Source organism: Rhipicephalus sanguineus, chromosome 11 (genome assembly GCF_013339695.2).
Source record: "Rhipicephalus sanguineus isolate Rsan-2018 chromosome 11, BIME_Rsan_1.4, whole genome shotgun sequence".
NCBI lineage: Eukaryota > Metazoa > Arthropoda > Arachnida > Ixodida > Ixodidae > Rhipicephalus > Rhipicephalus sanguineus.
The window spans coordinates 11,663,473-11,680,445 of NC_051186.1; the positions used below are offsets into that span (position 1 = coordinate 11,663,473).

General features: G+C 47.6%; 1 protein-coding gene across 1 annotated transcript; it reads left to right on the top strand.

The window, feature by feature from the left end:
- The first annotated feature begins 3,797 nt into the window (after positions 1-3,797).
- Positions 3,798-16,353, top strand: LOC119374331 (neprilysin-1). The gene is made up of 3 exons (XM_037644408.1): positions 3,798-3,938; positions 7,445-7,525; positions 14,272-16,353. The coding sequence occupies exons 1-3, from the start codon at positions 3,798-3,800 to the stop codon at positions 16,351-16,353; spliced, it is 2,304 nt and encodes a 767-aa protein (XP_037500336.1).
- Positions 16,354-16,973: the final 620 nt, after the last annotated feature.

Genomic DNA, 16,973 nt, shown 5'->3' on the forward strand with positions numbered 1-16,973 from the left:
CTTAAGCTGGGGCAAAGCCCCCCGGCGTAAGCGTAACCTTAGTTCCAAAGGCGACCGCTACAGGCGCAGCTCGCGCGAAAGAGAAGTCTTCTTTCTTTTGTTCTTCGAGCGCCTTCATGATGATAATAACGCAGCCAAAACCACATATAACATAGCCAACTGTAGCATGCGGCGCTCGTTACACTCCGGCAGTGCGCTTCGATACTGATAACATGAACGAAGAAGACAAGGCGGCGGAGCGAAGGGCTCGCAGGCATCCGCAGCGAGGGCTCGCCGCCAAGACCCTGCGGTGAGAGCTCGCTAGGCCGAAGAGAGACGTCAGCGTCTTGCGGATCCCGAGATACAAGCCCGCGAAGCCGAAGCAGCGCTGAAGCGGTGGCAAGAGAACCTCGAAGAGGAACGGGCGCGGGATGCTGCGGCTAAGCGCCAAAAGCGGTCGCTACGTGCAGTTGGTGGCGCCGACGCGCGCTTCCAGCGTGATTTCCTCGACCGCAAGTTCGGCCACAGCTGCAAGCTCTGCGACCCCTTGTGGTTTGACAAAAACCTGACCACAATCGCTACTATAACAACTTGTGACGTCTTTATATGACAGTAGAGGAATTGAACGGAGCATTCACGGTTTATCCAGTTATCTCCGAGCCAGCTCCTCAATCATCATTCACTTCGTGGATATATCGTGATTTTTTCTTTCTCCCGCTTTGCCTCTCGGTGGCGCTACTTGCGGAGACTGGGGACACACTATACGGGGACACCCCACAAATCCGCGGTACTTCTGCGACACAGTATTGCGAACTAAGATGTACCGAGCCAAGTACGAAGGAATAAACACACTTAGCGGTGCGCGTGTAGAGGAGGAGGAAACGGCTTAACACCTGATACTTTTTTTAAAGGGCTTCACCCTACGGTCTAAGGCAATGGGGCTGAATTTTCAAAAGCGTAGGGGTTCAGGGACAGTGAGGGCAAAATAGGCTTTAAGTGGATAGAAATAACCAAGAGGAGGTTATCTTATTGGTGGCTAAAATCAAGGCAAGAGCGAAATTGAGTCACTCACGTAGAGTTAGTACTTTATTATGAGTTACGGCTAGGTGTCGTAAGCCGCCGCCGGATCAAGAGGATACAGCCCCTTCAGTCCATCCATCCATTCATTCATCCATCCATCTACTCCACGAAAGCGATTTACAAACGGGGCGTTTACGCTTGCGCGTAAAAAGCACTACGTTCGCGTCTGTCGATTCTTGCTTACGCAAGGCTCGCCTTCTTCCACCACACACGCACTTGCACGCACAAACACGCACACACACACACTGTCGACGTTCCGCGCGTGTGCCCCTCAGTCAGGCGTCCATGCTGGCACGTTTCGCCCATGCGACAATTGGACTCCGAAGCGCAGCACAGTCTCGGGGTGCGCAAGGCAAACGTTGAATGCGTCGCGGATACGAGTGGCCAGGAGCCGTAATTTCCGTGGTCAGTCCATCCTGGAAGCTTTTTTAAACAACCTTTGGAGCTGTCGGTGGCAGACAGACTTTCCCCGGTACTTGATACGCCACTGGCAAAAGCCCCGCACAACGGCTCGACGACGTGCTAGCGCGTAATGCAACTGAGGTCGTCGCTTCGAATTGGCACAACCGCGCTGAGGAGCACATGAGAAGTCATTCGAGGTGACGAGACGACGACGCAGGCAAGAGACGAACCACTCTAACCAAGCCAGACAATGGGACTGAGCGTTGAGAAGGGTCGCCGCCCGTCGGCGCCACGATGAAAACATTCAGGTCTTCGACATCATCGTTACTAGCGTATCATCACTCAGGGAGGTGTGGGCGGCTCACTGAACACTTGTATATAATGTCGACGTCGCAGGATGCTGAACGTTCCGTGGAGTTTTCGTACGCTGTTCGCCCTCGAAATAAAATAGCCTCCATGTGACAGATACCATTCATAATTCGCCAAAAAAAAGCTATGCACACTGAGCAATCAAATGAGGCGCACATCTGGAGCTTGAGATGTGATGAGGGCTCGCTTAAAAGGAGCTTCCAATATTTCGATTTGACATGTCATAAAGAGTCCCCTACCTTACTGCTTATAGCTGCAAGCTGAGAACCTATCTTTTCCCACCAGTAAAATTCGTTGCATTTCTTATGTTCACGTGGTTGCTGTTGCCTTCTGGCGCCCACGCATGGATCAGCCCCGCTATGCGAGTATGCGCCACTATCCGTGATCATCGAGATCATGATCATCCTCATCATCATAATCACAGGAGACGCACGAACTGCGCGAGGTGCACGCGTCCAAGAAGAAGACAAGGCAGAAGAAGACCAGCGCCTCGCTGAATATGCTTTTATTAATGATCCAGACTCCTTTTTTCTTGCTCAATGGCCACGTTTTCGTACACCACTAATTATCTTTGTTCAGAAGCAACTAGAGAGGCTAAAGGTGAAAATTCGATATGTGCCTGCAGTAAATATGTCAAGACAGAATCTTAAGATAGATTTCGATGAGATTTTCCCCTCTAGGCCTAAATTTCTATCATACAGGGGTGTTGAATAGTCAGCTGCAAGATTATCTTGCACTCGCGGAAACAAAAATATAGTAGCCACAGATGCTTCAGTAATTGACGAAAAGGCAGGCGTAGGTATTTACTCCCCTTCGCTTGGCTGGTCATTTTCATTAAGACTGCCGGACTTCACCCCTGTTTTTGAAGCGGAAGCTCTCGGCAATTATACTAGCGCTGCGCAAGCTAGCTTTGAACGACCATTTCGCAATAATAATGACAGATTCCCTCTCGGTATGTACGTCTCTTAACAGCTTCATCAAAATCAAATGCCTTAAAGGCGCTCCTTACGAGAGTTTCTCCACAGTTGAAACTCTTGAAATTATTATGGGTACCTGCCCATTGTGGATTATAAATAAATGAAATGGCTGGCACACCAGCGCGAGCGGCATTGAACGGTCCAATAATTTCGGTCCTTCCTGTAGTAGCCAGCATAACTGCGATAGGTGTAGGAAATTTTCCCTTCGTGTAGACAGCATAGAATCAATAACTTCATGGACAGAATTTAGACATTTAAAATTTCCGTGGAATATCCAGTGGTGTCAAACTAGACAATTGGAAGTAATATTAACTAAGATTACGATGCCGAGTGCCCCCATTGAATCTATATATGCACACAGGGCTGGTTTGACGATATCTCCCCTGTGTCAATTTTGTTCAGAAATCGAATCAATACAGCACTATTTCTTATCGTGTCGCCGCTATATCTTACAAAGAAAAAGGCTACTTGAAACTCCATGTGCTAAGCTGGAGATAATTTTAACAATAGACGGTATACTCACCTTCGGTGCTTTGGTTTTGGGCTTCAGCCACAGCAGTGATTCTGATGCTGTTAGTGCTTTACTTCATGAAACAAAACGAGTGCGTTTTTAAATTCCTAATTGGAAAGGTATTCCGATAGTAGCAATGAATCAATAAGATAACAAATTAATAAAAAGAATACGACGTTCGGTAACACATTAATTTCATTATTCTAATTTCTAGTTAGGATGAGTAGTCTGGGCTGAACGTACAAATAATTATTGCACTCGTTTTATTATATGTTTGCTTGTATTTTGTGTTTATTCATTAGTTATAACTTTAAAACTTCATATCAAGAAGTCCTGGCCAATCCCCCTGAGTGGGTATGAGCCATGTGTAGAGACACATCATCATCATCAACCTCAACCTCGCTGCTCAAGACGCCTGTACACATCACCGACCTCAAGTCTCTGACCTGCTAAGTTCAGTGGATTCCTGTATCGAGGAAATGGCCGACGCGAGGAAGGCCAGCGTGGCCTCTGCAGTCTCCAAGTATTCCTCATCCGGCAAGTCGTCCTCTTCGACCAACTCCAAGGACAGCGGGAAGGTCAAGAAACCGAAGATGTCGCGGGTTCCCGAAGAAGGCAAGGTGAGTGCGAAGGCGATTGGAAACCGTTTCCCGTTAGTATGAAGTATTCCGTGCAAAATGAAGGGAAGCTACTGTGTCGGCTTATGTGCTATAGTTGGTATTGCTCTGTTTAGCAGGAGGGCGCGGGGATCGACTCTCAGTCACCACATTTTGACTAGGGTGCAGCATGCATTAGTGCGACACAGAAAACCAAACAAGACACAGTGAGCCCGCTCACACGAAATCAGGTGCGAAGTCATGTCAGACGCGAAATAGACGCTGAAGTGTAGGAATAAAAGGCTCGAAGCAAGCAAACATTTATTTGCGGGGTAACTAAGTTGATGTCCCTCAAGCGCTACCACTATCCCTCAAGACGAAGGCTATATAACAGCTGCATCTTACCGGTACTTACCTACGGAGCAGAAACCTGGAGACTTACAAAGAGGGTTCAACTTAAATTGAGGACGATGCAACGAACGACGGAAAGGAAAATGATAGGTGTAACCTTAAGAGATAGGAAGAGAGCAGAGTGGGTCAGGGAACAAAAGGGATTAAGGACATCATAGTTGAAACCAAGAAGAAGAAATGGATATGGGCCGGGCACGTAGCACGTCGGCAGGATAACCGGTGGTCATCAAGGGTAATTGACTGGATTCCAAGAGATGGCAAACGCGTGAGGGGGAGACAGAAAATTAGGTGGGTAGATGCGATTAAGAAGTTTGTAGGCATAACGTGGCAGCAGAAAGCACAGGACCGGGTTGATTGGCGGAACATGGGAGAAGCCTTTGCCCTGCAGTGGGCGTGGACAGGCTGATGATGATGATGATGATGATGATGAAGTTGATGTCGCAGCCATGATTGCCGAGCTTCTCCGTCTCTTCGTCTTTTTCTGCGGACCAAAGCACACTGTGCACTACAGCGCCATCACATGTACGATGCCCACTGCAGAAGCAATAGCCGAATGAGCACGCATGTGCGTAAGCTCGCCTTCCATGTATTTGTCGGGAAAGGAGATGACGCATCTTGTGTTATGAAGACGTTCAAGACCTGTTGTGCTTTGGTGCGTGTGAAAAGAACGAATTTGAAGTGCATGGAGGGAGCAATAACACGATTTTGGGGCATCGCGAAAGAAACATCTTTGCTTTCCCTGTCATGCAGTGTTAACGGTCTTCACTTACTGCAGACAGGAAGCACAAAATATTTTAGTTTGATCTCAATGCTCGTCGACCAGCTTCTGCAAGCCAGCCCCAACGCAATAGATATGATATTGACCAGTCAAGATCATGGCGGGGGGGGGGGAGCTAGGAGGGAGCGTCACATGACAATTTTGGATCTCAGCCAAAAAAAAAAGAAAGCTGGTGCATGCTGATAATACTGTCATGAGCACGAGGAGAGAGCGGCTGCGGAAGAGGTTGGCTTGTGAACGATAGGTATACGCTCCCCCAGAAGTTTTTTTTTCCTTCACCCATATAGTCAACACATTTCGCTGCAGCATGGGTTTGCGAAATCTGCGCCCTGTATGCGGCCGAAATCGCTGTTGTAGTCACTGGACAATTCACTCATCGTTCTCACGTGCAAGAACACCAGACAACAGAGCTGCTGCTAGTACGTCACGAGTTGCTATCCCCACGTGACTTAAGCCTACGTTAGACTGCGTTGTTACGTCAACATCGACATCGGAACCGAAAGTGCTTTAAAAAAAATTCTAAAGCACTAAAAATATCGAATTCGATAAAAAGCAGCGGGAAACACGAACCACAGAGATAGAACACGACGGGACAGGCTGGCCCGTCGTGTCGTTCGTGTTTCCCGCTGGTCTTAGGGGCGAAGCTCCTCTTAGTCTAACCTTGTCACGCGTCCGGCGTCCGGCGTAAGGCGTAACCGGCAGTATACTACGACCCATCACCGATCCTTTGCAAACTGCCCACTACTTCGTCTTTGCAAACATCCCACTACTTCCCACTGCTTCCCACTACATCCCACTGCTTCAGGAGCTTCGCCCAAGCTCATCATCATTCACCCGTGGATAAGCTGTGAATTTTTTTATCCAATTCGACATGTACCAACTAGCTCAGCCCATCGCCTTGATACTAAAAATATATTCAATCCATTCCGAGGAGCCACAATACCGGTTTAAGGGCTTTTGACACGTGTTTTCATTTTGATACGAAGGTAGCAAAATTCTTGTCAGTGCTTCTTGAAATAAAGAGTAGGAAGTTTAGTGCGTGCCAGTCTCTTCGTTTGTGTCGTATCGTCTTTTTTTTGTATGTGTGCGTGTCGGTCTAGCACATGCTGCAATTATGGAACAGCATCTCAGTCGGATGAAATGCGAGAAAACATCACTCACGTGCTTACGTTTATGTGGACGTTAAAGAACACCGCAGCTGCTGAAAGCTAGTCGGGAGCCCCCACTACGGCGTTCCTCGACATCGGACCTTGATTTCAGTGCATAATAGTGCATAATTGCATTCGTCTCGGTGTTCACTTTTTGCGCAACAAATTTATTCCCGAGGATCCCTAAAGAGCCCTACGTTACGTCGTTGTGCAATAGACTTGCTTATTCACAGTTTTCGCACCGTTCTCTGCGACCGCTATATTCTGGTGGAAGCCGCGTTTTCTGGTGCCTAACACATTGCGCGCTTAAAGCGAGAAGCACTGAGATTTGACAGAAAGTTACATTAATCACTGCCTTTTGTCGTTCATGAGGCGTCACCTGTATTTGGAATGTACGCCATATCCTTGACATCTATTTCACACAGCATTACTTTAATGAGGAACAAATCACTGGCTTTTGTCGTAATTCATCGCATGTATTTGAAATCCACGTCACACCAAGTTAACGACAAAAGGCAGTGAGTTGTTTCTAACTAATGTAATCGCCTGTCAAATGTTAGTGCTGCTGTTGATGCTGCTTTTCACAATTATGATGTCGTTGTTGAATTATGGTTTGAGTTGTTTGTAATGAGTGGACAGCTTTAAACCACGAACTCGCTTCGCAATTCGCATGATGTGACGTTCGGGGCGATTGCGTGCTCTCTCATGCAATATTTGCACAGCCCCTAACGTGACCTTGCGCCTGACACGGTTTCCATGTGGTATTTTACCGACGCAGTTTCAAGCAATGGCGTGGCTCTGCGGTAGAAAAATTTATGGAAAAGGTAGATTCTGTCACGAACTCTGTTTTTTTTTTCTCAGTTTGCGCGATAGCTGCACTTACACTGATGGCGCTGGCGCACAACATCGCCACCAAAATCGGCTGTCAGCTTAAAACGCTTACGCTATAAAAAAACTTAAAGCATGTGCTGAACATTCAGCACAATCACAGCGCAAGCTGAAGCAGCCGCCTTTTAAAAGTTCCTTGTGAGCCCTTTTTGGACGCTTACTGCGAGCGCTGACCATAAAATATAGCGGTTTATTGCCCGCACATTTATCGAAGCGCTGTCATGTGTGGTCCACCCATTACGCAATGTGCATGGCGTGCTTTTGTGTAACGATTAAATGAAACGGGTGGCGCGATACGCTCGCAGACTGCAGATGCCTTGGTTGCACCAGAAGCGCCACCCGCGGAAGTGCCTGCACTGGCTGGTCCCTCGAAGGAACCTCCTAAGGTGGGGAAATCAAACGAAAAGGTACGAATTCACTCTATACACCAGGGATGCTCGCTGTGCTCGCATCCAGCTGATAAGTAGGTTTCATTGCAAGCCGGGCCGCATGCGCCCGCGCGTCGTGCGGTCCGGCTTCACCGCGGCACACTAGCCCAGCCGAGGCCGGCATTGTCGCCGCTGCTCGAGAGATGGTGCTGCGCTCCCGCGGTGACACCACCTGGCGACGATGATGCGCGGGCCTATGAGGTTACTCGTGCGGTCCCCTGTTACTCATGGTACAGTGTACTAGAATATATCGTGTACCCCATATGGTACTTGGTACACTGTACTCTTGGTCCTTGGAGCTAGTGGCGGACGGTCGACTCGCGCTCGTGATGAGCAGGTCCGTGGGCAATTCCGGCGATCGTACCCATGGACTCGGCAATGGCAAAGATCCAAAGGGAAAAAGCGCGTACCAATGAAAAGCTCCAATGCTTTCGGCTCCGGATAGCTCCAGGCAGGAAACGTAGTGATCTTCGTGATGAGGGCATGGGCGCGCGGTGCATAGTTAAATGTAGAAGCATTATGCACAATAATGTGTCAAGTTTTTTTTTGAGGTTGTGTTCTAGACAAATGAGAATCTACACTTCCAGAAGAAAGAAAATGTCAAACACGCTACGCGGGATGTAAAATTAATAGCCTACGAAACATTTCTACGACCAGTCTTAGAGTATGCTTCTGTTTTGTGGTCGCTTCTTCACAAAGTAATAAATACAAAAACAGAAAGAATGCAAAAACTGGCAGTCCGTTTAGCACGCGGTAAATACCGATGCGCATATTCCGTTTCGGCTTTGTTAAAATTGCGTGAATCTCTGGAAGATCGCAGACGTAAGCACGCGGCTCAAACTTCTTTTTAATATTGTGAGCGGGCAAACAAAAATCAGCAAGGATTTATATGTACAATCTCCAGAACGGTGGTGTGATCGTCGAACAATCGAGCCTCTATTAACACGTACTGATGCTTTATATACTCGGTTTTTGCTGATGCAGTTGAGATGTGAAATAGTTTCTCTAACGCAGTTGTAAACCATGAAATGTGAGTGAATCTTTAAAATGCGACAAATACTTTTCTCTTTAATGACTGGACGCCGGATTTTTAGGTATTAAAAAGCGGGTTTTAGGCGCCAAAAATAGGCGGGCAAAACGTTTTGGCCTCCATTGTCGCAAATATTGGCACAATAAATTTTTACACAAATGCAAATAATTCCAAAGGGAGACGTGCGCGACCTCTGTTTACTGCAGAAAAAAAACAAACAAAAAATATGTCATTGTTTGAGGTAGTACACAGGCACCATCAGTTGAACGTAGCCGGGTAATCGTCCTTTGTCACGCACGCTTTGCAGAACGTGGTCTCTCCGCTTATTCTGTAGCACGGTGAGTCAAGTGTACACTGTCGAATCAACACACACCCCTGTGCCTTTCTTTTCGGCATGAATTAGAAGGGCAGAGCAGGAGCATCCATCGATCGGCCAGGTCTAATCGCGTACAACCAGTTTCCCCCCTGGCGGTGAACACCTTAGGTCTCTTCGATTTGGCTGCACCGGCGGAACCAGTTCAGCGGGTGCAGCACCGTCGTCCTCGTTTTGCTGGTGCCGCGCGCGCCCGCTGCACCGGTTCCCTCGTTTTGTCAAGGTGCAAGCGTAGTTCTGCGCGAGTTCTCTGCCGGCCTGCACTCGCTCAAAAGGAGGTGCAAAGAAGTGCAGCATGGCGCCCTTCCTCCTCCCAAGCTTGGAGCAGACGACGCTGCGTGTTGTTGTTCAGGGCGTGCAAAAGCAAGTTAAACTGCTGACTCTGACGGGTAATTTTAGCCACGTCTTTTCGGCAGCTATTAAGGCGGACCTTTTACATGTCTCGTGAGCAGAAAAATTCACCGTACATGACGGCAATATGAATGATACAAAAAAAGTAATAAAGATGTGGCGCGATTCGCGATGCTGCTCTCTCAGTTCGCCTTTGCGAAATCGTGAAGCTGATGCGATAGGAAGTCTTCTAGAAATACTTTTGAGTTTAAAAATGTATTCATCAGGTGAGCGTGCGTATACATGTGTCTTAATGGTTTACAAGAATTGTCACATTCGTTTCCTATAGTCTAGCGTGAAGTGGCGACGCCAGTAAAACCCTTTGAACACAAATTTGCGAGCATACACTTTCCAAGATAGCTGAACATTCGCGTCAAGTCGTCTTAGCGTCGGTCAAAGGACCTCAGATACTTTCGTTTTTTATTGTTGTATGGCCTCGCACACGCTTTCATAGAAGGCCGAAACCAGCGCAATTTTCCGCTGAACCAGTAAAACGCCTCTAGATAGTCTGAACAGCCTTTTGAAATTACACTCATGGAACCTGCCGACGACGTCGTACCCGGGAACAGGAGTTACATCTTCACGTACCAACATGCAGGCGACAAAACACATACACCGTCAAACTATCAAACTCCTCCTCGGAGTCGCTGTGAGGATCGCCATTGTCCGAATCGTCCTCGCTGCAGAGTCGAGCAGTTCCATACGGCAGCTACGAAGAGTGCCACCGCGGCAGTGTTTTGGTAAACAACACCAGCGATACACGCCGCGTCGGCTGTTCGACCATCACGGCCTGCTCTTGCATCTTCGGTGGTAGCCGCCGCGTGGTAGTGTCGCCAGTGTCGCGGCTGCACTAAGGCCCCTATACCTAGGGGCTTTAGGCTGCACCGGCTGCACCTGCACTTGCTGAACCGGCGCAGCACCGCTTCGCACCGCCACGGCACTTTCCAGAACTAGTGCAGGCAGTGCAAGCCAAATCGAAGAGACCTCTTAAGAGGTAAATTAGACACTAAACAAAAGCCGCGTGCTCATAACATTTTTCTTTCTTCTCTTGCTCTTCCCTCTCGCCTGACGCCTTTCCGCAATTTCGAATTCGCCAACCGCTTTCGCCATGTCAGCGCGGCGGCGTATGCTTGCCGGCGCGTCCCATTTAACTGCTGCAAGCGGTTGCTTCCGGGAGTTGGTTAGGACTAGGTTGAACCCCATAGAGTTGCGAACTGGCACTGGTGCACGGTAACATATATAACTGGCTCAAACTGCGCCGGGAAGCGGAGGTTAAATAGTGTTCATATAGGCGCCAGTTTTTAAATCTTCATTTATAGGCGTATCTAGGCAGGGCTTAAATTCGGGGGGGTGCGCGGGGGGGGGGGCTGCCCCCCCCCCCTCGACAGGTCAACTGTAGCACTGCGGCACCCATTTGACAAGCACTGGAGATGATTTCTTTTTATGCATTAGTGTTCTGTGGAGGTGAATTATAGCTCTCCAATCTTTTGATTAATAATTTAATTACAATTATTTGGTTGATGGGGATCATAAAAAAAAGAAAGAAACAGGTTTCATCGTGCTGCTGGATGCAATTGCCCGAGACACTGCACACCATGGGTCACCATCATGTTCGACTGAGCTTCTTGGCACAACACACTTTTGAACAAGGCACCTGTGCGTGAGGCTACCTGTTCTTCAATCAGTGAAGGTTCACCTTCGTCTCTCTAAGTCAACAGTCAAACTTCACTCGTTTAGTTGTGTATTACGAGTCTGTTGCAATGCGAAAGACGCATGTATTTTGCCTACTTTTTTAGGCAGGTATGAGTAAAAATAAGATATAGCATTGTCGTGCCTCAGGTTCTCAGTGCGGTGACCGAACTGATCTGCTTTGCAGCTAGACTTATTTGATATGAGTTCGCATATCGTTATGCTTTGACATCCCAAGTTACTTTTTGAAACATTATTTCTAAAATGCCCTCTTTTTAGTGGTTGATTGGATCGGCACATTGAGCGAACACGCGATATAGACTCTGAATGATATATTGCTTTGCGTAGCATTCATAAGCATTTGTTCAATTTTAGAGACAGTTGGCTTCACTACACTGTGATCGTAGCAAGCACAACCAACTCCATATCAAGTTTACCTGGTAAATTTTCGACCATCTCCGAGCATGCTGAAAAAATCGTGTTAGTATATGCGAATGTGAGAAATAGTTATTGAGACGATATATTTCGGGAAATAACTTTGTGCTGCCTAGAGGGCGCTTCGAACTTTGGGAACGGAAGTGAAACTGTGTTGCGCTGAATAATTTATATAAAATTACTGGTTTGAGTACTTACTCCAAAATGATTTTTTCCTTTATGTCAAGGCACTGATCTGTCGTGACTATGATAGTTTATACATTTTTGTTTTAATTTTCACTATTTTTGGCCTAGTCAAAAAGCTGCAAAATCCTGCATGTTTAGCGCTTTTTAGAAAAAACACATATTTTTTCGGGAGTAATATATTCACATCACGGGCTTTATATGTTTCTATAATAAATGATAAAAATACTGCGGGACCGAATGAAGCAGAAACGTTGTCACAATATTGTGTCAAATTTGGAAAAAATGGCGTTTTGACTCATATTGCAGCTTTATTTTCGCAATGTAGCGGTTCAGGCAAAAATATGACCTATAAATTGTTCTGTACTATGTTTTGTTGGTATTACATACAGAAAGTTTTAAAAGAGTAGTTTTTGTTTTAAGCGAGAAAAAATTTTCTAACCTAATAATCACAAGAGTTTAGGAAGTTTGCCTTTGCCTCGCCTCCACTACATAGCAGGCCAGCGCAACATTCCAGCGGGGGCTTTTTGGCAGCGAATAATAGAAATCATGCAACTGCTTGTCACTTGCTTTAGTAATACTGCTGTATAAAACGTCAAAAACGGCAATAGGGCACAAATTATGGAATGGTATCTTCTCTCTTGGACCACCAAAGGGCAGGCAATATTCAACCGCTTCATAGTTCAAAGGGGCAGAATTATAGTGTAGTCGATGGCCTGCAGGACAGTTTTGGGGCGTCGTATTAGGCTTCTGATAATTAAGACACACGGTCTTACGTAATAATTAACGGCATAATTAAAATATACTTTGCTTAAGTTGTTTTTATGATGTTTCAGGTATAAGTCGATGCGTGATCGCTTACCACTGGTTTGCATGATGAAATGATGTATCCTAGGTGTACACGTTCGAGATGATTCAATATCGTGCCCATAACTGAACCTCATTCGCCATTTCCGGACGCGATTTAACATCGCGTCCTATTTGCACGCAATATGAGGACAGAACATTGCCCTACAGTTAAAAAATATTGTCCCCTATGCTTTCGTTGGCTTAATTGTCCGTTGGTTTCACATAGTTGTCTAACACAGAAAATGAATCCCTCGAACAATTTACTTTCTTCCTTTCTTAGCGAGGGCTTCGTCTTGGCGGACTCGACGCCTCAGGTAGCATTCGAGGGTTATTGGCCAGCTGCCACCTCGTGAAAAGATTTCTTGGCACGCGACGCCCTTTGGCAAAACGAGTGTTCCACACTCGCCGCCTTGGCTACGAGTGGCGCTGGCTAACACTCCCAGAGATTTAACGAAGGAAAGGGGATTGATCAAGGGCGGTTTTCTTTGTTATGTTCAACCAACAGAGAATGAAGCCAAGGAATATATAGGGTCATTATTTGTAGTCTTTAACTCTAATTTGGTAATTAGGACATAAATGTAAATAATTTAAAATGGACGAAAAGACAACTTGCCGCTGGTAGGGAATGAACCTAAAACCTTGGGAAAAGCCGCCCGATGCTCTAACAATGGAGCTACAGTGGCGGTCGTCCCCTCCTACACTTCATTCGGTATTTCTGCGCTTGGAAACCTTGGAGTGTTAGCCAGCGCCGGTTAGTAGCCATGACGCGAGTTTGGAAACTTTTTTTTGCTGTTCAAAAGTTAGAAACAGTGTAATCAGATGTTTTGCAAGCCGATCTAATCAGAAATTTTTGCCCAGCTTCGTTGCTTCGAAAGTTAAGTATAAAGCTTGCGTAATTAATAAGCAATTAGGCAGAACACAACAAAACAAATGGTGTATATAAATAGCACGCCGTTAGTATGACGAAGAATGTGCCGTTTGTGGCGGAGTCGTTTCGCGCTGCGCGCTGGGGATGAAGAGGTCGTAAGTGCGATTCCAGGTGACGGAACTTTTTCTTCTAGTTTTTTCTTCGCCATATGTTAGTCTTTATATTTTACAACGCCATATCCGTGACGGGAATGCGTCAGTGGAGCCGTGGTGGACCCCGGCATAAAACACTTTCGTGTTAATATGCTTTATCCAATAGTCGGCAACATGCATTTGGCCGCGTTGTATTAGAGTGCGTCGGCATATTTTTAAATTGAGGTAGCTGGAGTACCCTGTACATGCTTCCTAGAAGGGGAACATATACCGTAATTCTACTCGTACATAGGATGCCGCATCACACAGCAGTACCGTGACAACCTCCTCTACCATGAGCTGCAGAAAATATCGCCACACTAACTTTCCCATGAATGGCCACGTTATCTTGAAAGCATGGTATAGGACAGTTCACGTTCTTTCAACGTACTCGAAAATGAGCACATTTGAGCGGCTAGTTCGTTAAAACGCTTCCCGGACAGCACCTTACAAGTTCCAGGAACTCACCAAAGTCTGCCGCGGGGCCATGCGCATTATGTCTGCTGAATAATGTGTTGTGCTTTGTACGAATTGAAGCGCTGTTCTGCAGTACCTGTTCTGATGTTTGTGCCCACCGATCAGTTAGCCGTTCAACTACAGCGGAGGACGCGTTATAGTATGAAGCTCCCTACCGCTTACCCACTTGCACGAAACATGCCTGGAGTCATCATTAAAGTGTATTTTATTGTCTTGCAGTACGTTGAAGTCAGTGCGAAAGCTGAAGCAAAGGCCAGGTACCGCGGCAAGGTGACCATGCTGCTGGTCGTCCCAGCGATCACCGTTGTTCTCGTCCTGATGGCCGTGGTCATCTACATCATCACTATGGAAAAGCCCCAAATTCGCGTAGATACCTGCAGGAGCGACGACTGTGCTGCCTTTGGCAAAGAGCTGCACACTGCCATCAACTGGTCGATCGACCCGTGCCAAGACTTCCACGCGTTCGTGTGCGGCGGTTGGGATGACCCTCGGCGCCAAAAGACGACCGAATCGAGAATGGTAGCAGCGGCCTTGGATTTGGCGATCCAGGAAGCCAAAGCTGACCTGGTGCAGCAAGGCAACGCACCGCAGCAACGCAGCAAGGCCACCAATTTTTTCCAGAGCTGCGTCATCGCCGGAACGCAGAAGCAGCACAACCTTAAAGAGTTCGCTGATCTCCGGCACTCCTTGGGGCTCGTATGGCCCGAGCACAATCCTAGCGACACAACCCACCCGCTCGACATCATGGTGAACCTGGCGCTGAACTGGGAAATGAACTTCCTCTTCGACCTCGGTGCCGTTGCCGTACGCCAGTCCATCGCCCTTCTTGTCTCCCGCGGTCGCATGGATAACCTGTGGGAGGAGAAGCTGCGGCGTGCCAGGACGATCGAAGCGTACGAGAAATACGTCAATGAATACTACGATGTTCTCAAAGTCAATGGCTCGCAAATTGGCGTGACAGCAGCCGAACTCCTCGATATAGAGAAAACCATAATCAACGCGAAGTACGAGTTCCTGTATGGCCCATCTCGCCAGGACTGGTTCCAAGTGAGCGAACTAGATCGAAAGACACCATCGGTTCGGGCGGGCTTGTGGCTTACTCTTCTAGGAAAGCACGACACGCAGTACAACTGGGAGTGCCACGATACCGCGATAGTCGAGGACGTCAAAATACTGGAGAACCTGGGCCACCTGCTGAAAGGCCTCGGCCATGTCAAGCTGATCACCGGACTGTCGTGGATATTCATTCAGACGCACCTCTGGGCTGTTTACGGGGCGCCTTCGTTGCGATTCAGTGGCACGGAGAAAGAACTGGTGCATATGCAAGAGCGTGGCTGCATGGAATACGTCGGGTCTCGTCTCGGGCTCCTTGGCTGGGCAAAGTATTTCACCGACACGTACCGCAACAAAGAGGACCGACTGAACGTCACCAGTTTCTTGCACCGAATCAACGAGGAGACGAAGCGCCTGATTAACAAGCTCAGCTGGATGAATTCCCAGAACAAGCTGATGGTCTTCTCGAAGCTGGACAACATGTCGCGCGTCGTACTGCCCAGCGACAGCTTTTTTGACGCGAAAAAGAGGGAAGAACTCTACAGCGTATTTCCCGATATGAGCTGCAACACCTTCGTGACGAACCTGGTAATCATGTCCAAAGTTTACCAGAGGCTGCGCAACCACGAACACTTCGCCGACGTGTACAGCATTCGCATGGTTCCGCGGTATGGTCGCGAGCTTTACCTCTATTTAGCGAACTCGATGGCGATCGCCTTAGTGACCCTCAGCCCACCAATGTACTACAAGGACGCAACGCTGGCGATTAAATACGGCGCCATGGGCTCCTTTGTAGCTCTAGAGATGGCCAGGGCGTTCGACGAAATGGGTGTCACGGTGGATGATTCTGGAAAGCGCAAACTGTGGCTCGGGGCCGAGGCGGCAGCAGCGTATGCCAGCAAGGCTAACTGCGATGTTCGCGGAGGCTCGGACAGCGCCGCGTGGCGTCCGATACGCGCGCTGCCTGTCATGCCAGGGCTAGAGATTGCTTTCGAGGCCTTCATAGCGGCCGTGGCAGTTGACTATCGAGCCCCGGTAGACTTCAAGGTTCCTCATTTGGAGATGTTCACTGACTTGCAGATCTTCTTTGTGGCGTACTGCTACTCCCTATGCTCTAAGAGGCCCCATACCATGCGCGATGAGTGCAACGTTCCGGCCAGGAACTCGCCCATTTTCGCTGAGGTATTCCACTGTCCCGCGGATTCACCGATGAATCCACCCAAAAAATGCACGTTCTTCGACAGATGAAAGCTGGCGGTGCACTGACTCTTTAGTTGCTAGCGGGTTTATGGGGACTACTTGTGTACCACGTGGACCATTGATGCCAATCTTATACGAGAAAGTGCGCATCCCACTGACGCCTCTTTCATATGAATGACGCATGAACTTGGAGGGCAAAACTCTCTGGCACTTTTTTCGGCCTTGTTGCTCGTAATATGCTGTCTTTGTACGTTGATGTTGTTTAATACCTTTGTCTCTCTCCCGCAGTCATTTTCCTTCTTCTCTTTTCACTTTTAAACACATTCTTGATTAGTGTAGATTCAATTATTATTGCTCTAAAGTTCCTTGGATACGCGCACTGGACACATTGTTAGCCTGTTTTGATGATAATTATGATTGCGACAATGATGATCCTGAGAAGATCCTATCTTCACTTTAATTCAAGCACAACATCAGTCTTTGTTAATTTGATTAGTGCTCATTAGTTCACTGGATAAGCTCAGTAAAAACTTTGTTAGCGCACTTAGATTGTGATGATAATGATGCTTCTGAGATGATTGACACCTACCCACTCAGTGTGATCGGCGAAGGGTCGGGTGTATCATACGGTCTTCAAATTTTTTCACATCCTACTGGAGATTATGGCG

Coding starts and splice junctions, on each gene's coding strand:
- LOC119374331 (XM_037644408.1), top strand. CDS start 3,798: ATGGCCGACGCGAGGAAGGCCAGCGTGGCCTCTGCAGTCTCCAAGTAT. Junction 3,939..7,444: donor GGGTTCCCGAAGAAGGCAAG/GTGAGTGCGAAG, acceptor ATACGCTCGCAG/ACTGCAGATGCCTTGGTTGC. Junction 7,526..14,271: donor CCTCGAAGGAACCTCCTAAG/GTGGGGAAATCA, acceptor ATTGTCTTGCAG/TACGTTGAAGTCAGTGCGAA.